General features: G+C 51.5%; 1 protein-coding gene across 1 annotated transcript in view; it reads left to right on the top strand.

Annotated features, from left to right (window-relative positions):
• The first annotated feature begins 380 nt into the window (after positions 1-380).
• Positions 381-9919, top strand: part of LOC130371097 (sarcoplasmic/endoplasmic reticulum calcium ATPase 1-like) — a 12644-nt gene continuing 3105 nt past the window's right edge. The window contains exons 1-17 of the mRNA XM_056576740.1: positions 381-646; positions 1956-1973; positions 2229-2311; positions 3373-3477; positions 3875-4013; positions 5164-5244; positions 5395-5480; positions 5792-6089; positions 6190-6356; positions 6632-6720; positions 6925-7027; positions 7319-7450; positions 7850-7966; positions 8146-8364; positions 8487-8598; positions 8840-9063; positions 9294-9514. Of these exons, the coding sequence (XP_056432715.1) occupies positions 529-646; positions 1956-1973; positions 2229-2311; positions 3373-3477; positions 3875-4013; positions 5164-5244; positions 5395-5480; positions 5792-6089; positions 6190-6356; positions 6632-6720; positions 6925-7027; positions 7319-7450; positions 7850-7966; positions 8146-8364; positions 8487-8598; positions 8840-9063; positions 9294-9514 (2312 nt within the window). The 5' untranslated portion in view covers positions 381-528. The remainder of the gene's footprint in view (positions 647-1955; positions 1974-2228; positions 2312-3372; positions 3478-3874; positions 4014-5163; positions 5245-5394; positions 5481-5791; positions 6090-6189; positions 6357-6631; positions 6721-6924; positions 7028-7318; positions 7451-7849; positions 7967-8145; positions 8365-8486; positions 8599-8839; positions 9064-9293; positions 9515-9919) is intronic.

Below are 9919 nucleotides of genomic sequence, written 5' to 3'. Positions count from 1 at the left end.
TCTCCTTATTCCACTGACCATGCATGTTCCAAAAACAGATCTAATTTTCATCCACGCCGTCGCCCCCGCCCCCTCCTTCTCCTCTTCCCCCCCAGACCCTGACCTCCCCCAACCCCCCCCCCCCCCCCCCTGACCCCCAAACCCCCTCCCCACCTCACCCCCCTCCCTGCCCCTCACCCCCTGTCCCAACGCAGGCCCATGTTCTCAGTTTCTGCCCTAGTGCCCCCCCCCCCCTGCCCACCTCCTCCCTATGTCTCCCATGCTGGTATGTTGCCGGTGGTGGTGGGGGGGGGGGGGGGGGGGGGTGGGGGGACCCTCCAGGCGGTCCTCCCCCAATGACACCAACCCCTAGTAGTACTTAAGGGGTATATAACCTGCAGCTGGCATCAACCAAATCGCTCTTTCTATTCGTCCAGCACAGTGGAGGGTGCCACGCTATAAAGGAAAGGGTGGAGGACCAAGGGCACAGCAAAGAGACCAGAGCAGCAGAGGAGCAAGGATAGACAACAGCTTTCTCGTCTATCCACCATGGAGAACGCACACGCCAAGACCCCGGCCGAGTGCCTCACCTTCTTCAGTTCGAATGAGGTTACCGGCCTGACCCCAGACCAGTTCAAGAAGAACTTGGCCAAGTTTGGCCACAACGGTGAGGCGGCTAAGCATGGTGTTTGGGGGGGAGGGGGGGGGGGGGGGGTTGGGGTGGAGGAAGGGGGAGAGGGGGGTGGGTGTGCACGAGGAGAGGAGATAGGTGGAGGTGTTGGTGGACAAGGAACAAGAGAAAGAAACGGATAGGCCTGGAGTTGTTGGTTGTCGTGGTGCAGCGGGACATTCAACACAGTTGAAGCTCACGCTGCGGTGGTTTCATCAGGGCTAACTCCTCTAGGAAGAGGAGGCGCTAGGGGGCAGGAGGTGTCAGAGGCAGGAAGTACAAGAGGAGCGAGCAGGAGGGGCATGACAAGCCGGCAGGAATCGGGGTTGGGTGGGAGGGTAGGAGGTTCTCGGGAACAGGAGGAGGAGCAGGAGCAGGAGGTGCTGGAGGAGCTAGCAACTGGTGCTGGTAGCGGGAGGAGCTGCAGGAGGTGCGCGGAGAGCTAGCAGGAGGTGCGAGAGAGGCGTTTTTAGCAGCGCGTCCAGCAGCTGGTCTGGGTGCAGATACCTCCAGCAGCTTTGAGAATCTATTTAAGGACGAACAGAGAAGACGAGCAGAGAGCGGAACAGCTGATGGCTCAAGAAGCTTCACGGGTGAAGAGGGAGGGAGGGAGGGAGGGAGGGAGGGAGGGAGGGAGGCGGGCCTAGTGGGGAGCAGGATCGTTTTAGGGCAGCCAATCACATCAGAGCTCCTTAGATGGCCGACATGCTGGCGATGTGGGGTGCCGCAGTGGATCGATAGCTGGCTATCACGCTCTGAGCTACGCGAAAGGCCTTGTGACGCAATGACATGAAACATTTAGCGGTAACTACACTGCTTTGGTAGCATGGTGTGCACTATCACAATGTGGTAACATCACTGTGGTCACAGGGTGTTCGCTATTACAATGGAGTCCCTTCACTGTGGTAGAATAGTGTCTTCCATCACAACATGCATGGTCTTAATGCAGAAGGGCAGCTGATTTCCTCCTCATGTCAGATGGATCCTTGAGGTAGCCCAGGGTCTTTCATGCTTAAGCGTTGGCATGTCTATGCTCATTGTGCAGCTACATTCTGTTTCAGTTCCATGTAAACACACGGAATGAGTTTAAAATCACTCAACGATTCATCAGACAATTGTACCCTTTTCAACACACATCAGGAACCATTGAGAAACTGATTGTACTTAGAAGTGCTAATGTGTGGTTAGGAATTTACAATGACTTTATCTTTGTGTATATATATATATAAATATATACAACATATGCTAACTTGTTTCTTTCTCTCTCTCTCGCTCCCGCTCTCTCTCTTTCTTCATCGGACAACAGAGCTTCCCGCTGAGGAGGGTAAGTCTTAATTGTCATCACTTGGAAAATATACACAGATACACAGAAAAGCACATAGACAAGGAGGCATACCCACAGACATGCTCAGATTGTCAGACAGACACAGAGACAGACCTTTCATACCACTTGATGAACAGATTCTAATCTATCCTGTCCGATGCACACACACACACTTAGACCTCTCCTGTATCTTATACTCTGCTATCCCCATGGTGACCTGTATTGTAACCACGGTAACCCCTCCTCCTCCTTAAGGTAAGAGCGTCTGGGAGCTCATCTATGAGCAGTTTGAAGACCTCCTGGTCAGGATCCTGCTGCTGGCTGCCTGCATTTCATTCGTGAGTACAGGTTCCTCCCGTGCCCCTTCTCTGATCACCGACCTGAACACTCAAGACTCAACCCTCTCTTTTAGACACTCAGCACGATGAAGGCAGTTTGTTCAAACAGTCTCTGCAGGATATCTGCTGTCAAGCACCACCCCCCCCCCCCCCCCCCCCCACACACACACACACACAAACACACACACGCCTGTCCTTGCTGTCATGTCAAGCTGTCAAACAACATCTTAGAATCCTCACACACACACACACACACACACACACACACACACACACACACACACACACACACACACACACACTCACACTCACACACACACACTCTCTCACATACCCATGGTGTTTAGAAGCGTGGTAAGGTGGGGGTGGGTGTGGGTAAGAGGTGTATTAATTTCAGGACGGCCAGAAATGGCAGCTGTAAGCTTGGCCTTAGAAGGAGAACGCCCAGGCAGGGGGTCAGGGGCTTTGTGGGGGGCTGCAGGGTGGAGTCGGTGGGCAGTAGGGTAGAGGGGGGGGGGGGGGGGGGTGGGGGGGCTGCAGGGTGGAGGTGGGGGGCTATAGGGTGGTGGGGGGATCCAGGGCGGAGGTGGATGGTGGGGGTGTAGGGTGGAGCTGGTGGTGGGCTATAGGATTTGAGGTGGGGGGTGTAGGGTGGTGGGGGGGGGGATGGAGGTGGAGGGTTGCGGGGGGCTTTAAGGGGGTGACATACTATTTTAAGAAAGGCCTCTTGCAGGAGATGGAAACCCAATCCTCGCAGAAAGGTCAGGGGTCAGGACAGGAGGGGTGGAAGGAGTCTTGCGGAGGCTTGTGGCTAATATTTAGGGGGCTTACGCAATCAGTCGGTAGTTTATGGAGGCAGTATCATGTTTTTAATGTGGGGTCTTCTGACAGCAACAGCAATAACTCGTGGACCTCAGAACACCTCTGTCATGTTCTAACCCCCCCCAATCCTGACCTTCCTTACCCCCTATAGAGAGAGAGAGCATGTCGACACACACACTCACACTCACACCCAGGCCATCACTGTTGTCCTGTGTTCTAATGGGCCGATCTTCCTCCAGGTGCTGGCCTGGTTTGAGGAAGGCGAGGAGACCGTCACCGCCTTCGTGGAGCCCTTTGTCATCCTCCTCATCCTCATCGCTAACGCCATTGTCGGCGTGTGGCAGGTGGGTCACGTGACTATCACTGTCACATGACATATGAACACACTAAAACACCAGCGATGAAACGTCACTAACATGTGATGTTGCTTTCAAATCATCAACAACAACAACAGGCGGCAGATAGACATGTGAAATATCCCAACACGTGTCCGCACACCAGTAGCTCCTCAGAGTACACTCAGTTTACACGCAGTAGTAGAGTAGTGGGGTAAAGAGGAAATCTTAGTTCAGATCAATTTGCTGTGTTCAGGAAATGAAGCCCATTCACTAAACATATGTTATGTTTGCATATGTCTCTCAACGACATATGTAGAGTCTCAAACGCTGGCTGCCAGGATCTCTGCTGCTTTACGCTCCGTTGCTTAGCCCTGTGTGTGTGTGTGTGTGTGTGTGTGTGCAGGAACGTAATGCTGAGGACGCTATTGAGGCCCTGAAGGAGTATGAGCCCGAGATGGGCAAGGTGTACCGCTCCGACAGGAAGAGCGTGCAGATGATCAAGGCCAGAGAGATCGTCCCCGGTGACATCGTTGAGGTGTCAGGTAAGACCTGCTGCTCCTCTTGCTCCTGAGAACACCAGGTCCTCGCAAGGTTCTCCGGGAAGCTCACGCATCACTAAAGAATAATATAATATCTTTAGTTAAAATGTTCAAACTTTAGTTGGGGCCATAATCGCAGTTTCAGTCTCAAAGGGCTTCACAGGCCACATAATATGAAACCTCCTAACCATAAGACCTCTAAAGGTCAAGGAGAACCCCCCCCCCCCCCCCCACCCCCCCTTATTATCAAACCTTTAGAAGGAACACAGAAGCCCTGCCAAGGACATGTGGGAGTGCAATGGGTGCCATGATGGGGTTTCCTCTGCAATATTTGATCTTCTCAAACCGTTGGGTCGAACCATAAAGATCTTCTAGATAAACTCAAGATAATATCTGAATACACTAGATAAAGATCTTCTATAAACTCATCGTGATCCCCGTCCTTATCAGTTAGAAACAAACAGCATCTTATAGAGAACAGAGGGAACATATGAGATGTCTGTTAAAGGCTTCAGTCCGGTTGCTGTCCAGTCTGACCTTCAGACGGCCTGTGAAGGTCACGCAACGGTTCAAAGAGTCGAGAGAAGCGCATCCGTCACCGAGCCGCTAAGACTTTGGCTGCAAATAAAGTGTTGTGAAACGCTCTGTAAGTCAAGATGTTTGTGTCCTTTGGACAGGAAGTCTATAAAAGGAAGTGGTGGCGAGAGCACTTGCTGAGTGAAGGAAAACAATATCTTGAGTATAAATACCCCCAGCGGCCCCTCCCTTCTCAGCCACTCGTGTCCATTTATCAACTTCCACCTGTTGTCCCTCGTTCCCCGCTAGCACCGCCCCTTCACTCTCGCTTGATTGGCTGCCACACGTGTCAGTAGGGGCGCCACCCTGCTCTGGAATCCCGGGGTTCACTTTCAAAGCAAAAGATTTATTTTAGTGGTTTCTAAAGTAAAATAAATAAATAAGAGTACCCCTTCAGAAATATCCCTGAATAACTTCTTCCTGATTGGGAATAATAACTATTTCAAATACATTGTAATGTTTTATAGTGATATAATGAAAAAAGAAAAGAAAAGTTTAGCAGAAAATTTAATAATTTTGCAGAGCTACTGAATGAATGCGTTTTAATATTTCTGAATTTGCCGTCCCTCTCCTCCAGTTGGTGACAAGGTCCCCGCTGATATCAGGCTTGTGTGCATCAAGTCCACCACCCTGCGTGTTGACCAGTCCATCCTCACCGGTAGGTCCCCTGACCCTGATCAGAACCCGCCTGTCCACCCGTCCGTTCAGACCACACTCTTCAATGGGTCACAGAGAGACTCTGTGGTTTATCTGTGGTTGTTTATCTGTGGTTGTTTACCTCTGGTTGTTTACCTGTGTTGCCCCTCAGGTGAGTCCGTCAGTGTGATCAAGCACACAGAGGCCGTCCCCGACCTGAGAGCTGTCAACCAGGACAAGAAGAACATGCTTTTCTCTGTAAGCATCGCTCCCCACATCCACAACAATACATAATGGTTAAAGTATGTTTATATTCACCAGTAAGAAACCAGAGAGATAAAAAAATAAATGTATTACACAGAGGGCAAAATGTGACCTACTTAAAAAGAGCAAATCCCCTTCCAATTGACATACGTGTATAGAATGTGTTCCAACTAGTATTGTTACGATGGAGAAGAGAGGGAACTCCTGAGTCCTTCTGTTCCCCGGGTCATAATGATGGAGGAACCTTCAAACTGCTGGCATCTCTCAGGGCCGCTCTCACCCTCCTCCTCCCGGTTCCTCCTCAGGGCACCAACATCGCCGCCGGCAAGGCTATCGGCATTGCCGTGTACACCGGTGTGAGCACTGAGATCGGTAAAATCCGTGACCAGATGGCCGCCACCGAGCAGGAGAAGACCCCCCTCCAGGCCAAGCTTGACGAGTTCGGCGAGCAGCTGTCCAAGGTCATCACCCTCATTTGCATCGCCGTGTGGGCCATCAACATCGGCCACTTCAACGACCCCGTCCACGGAGGCTCCTGGATCCGCGGTGCCGTCTACTACTTCAAGATCGCTGTGGCTCTGGCCGTGGCCGCCATCCCCGAGGGTGAGCCCCCCCCCCCGCCCTCCGCTGTGTCCAGAACGCCCACCACCCTGTGAAGGACCAGCTGTCTGATCGCCTCCCTTCTCGTTGCTCTCCTCCCCAGGTCTGCCCGCCGTCATCACCACCTGCCTCGCTCTGGGAACCCGCCGCATGGCCAAGAAGAACGCCATCGTCAGGTCCCTGCCCTCCGTGGAGACTCTTGGCTGCACCTCTGTCATCTGCTCCGACAAGACCGGCACCCTCACCACCAACCAGATGTGTGTGACCAAGGTGGGTGCCGCTGTTCAGACCGGCCGGTAACGGTGAGAGCTGGAAACCCCCCGTGGTTGTCATAAGGGGTACTTAGTCTCGGTCATGCAGCTGCTTTGAATTCTTGAGAAATTAGAACATTCCCTTTTGGGTTCTGGAGAGATAAATAAGAGTGTTCTCTTTTTGGGTTCTGTGGAGACTTTGGATTACCACACATCTAAAGTCTGGTGGTAGACGAGCTCAAATCTGTTGGTTTCTGGAGAACTAAAAACCTTGATGTGCTCTTCAACTCACAGATGTTCATCATCAAGAGCGTTGAGGGCGATCACGTCAACCTTGATGCCTTCGACATCTCTGGATCCAAGTACACACCCGAGGGCGAAGTGTAAGTTCCACGGCCCCATTGAAATTGTCGTCGCCGTGATGTTGAAGATGTTGTCATAGTGGTGACTGAAATGCTGTCATGGTGATGTTGGATACGTTTCTGTGATGTTTGACTTCTTGTCACATTGATGTTTTTTACATGTCACGGTGAGGTACTGTCATTGATCTTATACCCCCCCCCCCCCCCCCCCCCCCCCCCCTCCAGCTCCCAGGGTGGCGCCAAAACCAACTGCAGTGCCCACGATGGCCTGGTGGAGCTGTCCACCATCTGCGCTCTCTGCAACGACTCCTCTCTGGATTACAACGAGGTAACCAGTTCCCCCCGAAACCTCTCAGACCAATCTCAGACTACACCACCACCAACATCTCAGACTACAACTCAGACTACACCAACACCAGCATCCCAGACTGCATCTCAGACTACACCACCACCAACACCACCACCAATTCTCAAACTATATCTAACACTACACCACCAACATCTCAGACTACTAGACACAATATAAAAATATGTTCAATTTGTGACAGTGTTTGAAGTTTTGACCTGATAGAAGGAGGTGGTGTTCTAATGTGGTTGTGCTCTCCTCTCTGTTCTCCAGTCTAAGAAGATCTTTGAGAAGGTCGGTGAGGCCACTGAGACTGCCCTGTGCTGCCTGGTTGAGAAGATGAACGTGTTCAACTCCAACGTGAAGAACCTGTCCTTTATCGAGCGGGCCAACGCCTGCTGCACCGTACGTAACATCATCTACTTTGTCATTATCATCATTACCCCTCATCTGAGAATTTTTCAGATTATAATCTGTTAGATGTTAGTCTTGTAATATTCTGCACCTGAACTGGGTCACAATCATTCTTCTAGTAATCTCTAGGTAACACATATCAGAGCCCGTACTGGCAGTAGCAGAGCTAAGAGGGGGCGGGGGGGCATAATCATCTGGTCTTGGTAAAAACGATTTGGTCTATGAATCAAGGCAAAAGGATAAAGGATTTAACAAGATTATTCCCAGATGGGAAATTCCGGTCTGAGAAAAGTAGTTATACTAAATGCATGACATTGAAATGTAACTAAAATCGGATCAGTTTAATCACAAATTGGCTAACCAGCATCTGGTGTCATTTGGTTTGATCAGGTGGTCAAGCAGCTGATGACAAAGAAATTCACCCTGGAGTTCTCCCGTGACCGGAAGTCAATGTCCGTGTACTGCACACCCGGCAAGGGAGACGGTGGCGCCAAGATGTTCGTTAAGGTGAGCTTTCAGAATACAATATAGAAAAGTTAAATCACTAATGCATCTTGTTAAAAGACATTTGACATCAGTGTTCTAACATTCAAAAGCAACAACAACAGCATGAAAAATAACCCATGATTATTTGTTAAAACGCTGGTGGTTAAATGCGTTTCCATGTCTCTTCATCACTCCAATAGGGTGCCCCAGAGGGTGTGATTGACAGATGCACATACGTTAGAATCGGAACAACCCGCGTGCCCCTGACCGACGCCATCAAGGACAAGATCCTGGCCGTGATCAAGGACTGGGGAACCGGTCGCGATACCCTGCGTTGCCTGGCCCTGGCCACATGCGACAACCCCTTGAAGCCCGAGGAGATGAAGCTGGAGGACGCTACCAAGTTCGCCGATTACGAGGTGAGAGGCGTCCACGCACACACACACATTCATACACACATGCACGTGCACACCCATGAGAAGAGGACGCGTGGAAGCCAGCTTCTAACTCTTGCTCTTCCGTCCGCTTCCCCCCTGCCCAGTGTGACCTGACCTTCGTCGGATGCGTTGGCATGCTGGATCCCCCCCGCAAGGAGGTCAGTGGCTCCATCCAACTGTGCAGAGATGCTGGAATCCGTGTCATCATGATCACCGGTAAGTCACTGTTACCACCGATCTCCTCCACTTAGATCCAATAAGAGCCACTTAGATCCGATAAGATCCAATAAGATTCACGCAGATCCAATAAGAGCAACTTAGATCCAATAAGATCCACTTAGATCCGATAAGATTCACTTAGATCCAATAAGAGCAACTTAGATCCAATAAGATCCACTTAGATCTGGCGCCTACCTGCTCTTCGCCGTGCCCTGACTCTCCCGCTCCTCCCCGTCAGGCGACAACAAGGGAACCGCCATCGCCATCTGCCGTCGTATTGGCATCTTCTCCGAGGATGAGGATGTGACCGGAAAGGCCTACACCGGCCGCGAGTTTGACGACCTGCCCATCTCTGAGCAAGCCGAGGCCGTGGTTAGAGCCAGCTGCTTCGCCCGCGTGGAGCCCTCCCACAAGTCCAAGATTGTTGAGTTCCTCCAGGCTCACGATGACATCACCGCCATGGTGAGCACCTGCCATCAGTCGATGCGTAAAAATGACATCTTCCACCTTCAGTTGCTCCCTTGCTAGTCGCTGAGGGATGAGGTGCGATGTTGGGGGCAACTTTGGCCAACGTTCCACGGTTGGGTGTTAGAACCTGAGGAACAAGTGTTGGTTGTGTGAGGTGGTCCACTGTTGATAACCCTGTTGTCCTCTTCTTCCTCCCACACCACCTCCATCACCTCCTCCTCCAGACCGGTGATGGTGTGAACGATGCCCCCGCCCTGAAGAAGGCGGAGATCGGTATCGCCATGGGCTCTGGCACCGCCGTTGCCAAGTCTGCCTCTGAGATGGTCCTCGCTGACGACAACTTCTCCTCCATTGTGGCCGCCGTTGAGGAGGGCCGCGCAATCTACAACAACATGAAGCAGTTCATCCGCTACCTCATCTCCTCCAACGTTGGTGAGGTCGTCTGGTGAGTGGCCGTTATGGAAACTAGCTGTTCAACATGCTAGCCCACCAGCCTCCACTCGATGTCAGCTGTCTCCAAGTTAACCCTGGTCTCTGTCTGTCCAGTATATTAGCTACAGGCTAACCCTGGTCTCTGTCCCTCAAATATATTAGCTACAGGCTAACCCTGGTCTCTCCAGTATATTAGCTACAGGCTAACCCCTGTCTCTGTCTCTAGTATATTAGCTACAGGCTAACCCTGGTCACTGACTCTCTACAGTATATCAGCTACAGGCTAATCCTGGTCGCTGTCAGTCCAGTATATTAGCTACAGGCTAACCCTGGTCTCTCCAGTATATTAGCTACAGGCTAACCCGGGTCACTGTCAGTCCAGTATATTAGCTACAGGCTAACCCTGGTCTCTCCAGTA

The sequence above is a fragment of the Gadus chalcogrammus genome, chromosome 18 (genome assembly GCF_026213295.1).
Source record: "Gadus chalcogrammus isolate NIFS_2021 chromosome 18, NIFS_Gcha_1.0, whole genome shotgun sequence".
NCBI classification, from domain to species: Eukaryota; Metazoa; Chordata; class Actinopteri; order Gadiformes; family Gadidae; genus Gadus; species Gadus chalcogrammus.
Note: the sequence above shows the minus strand (reverse complement) of the source record. Positions and strands in the feature narration are given on the sequence as shown.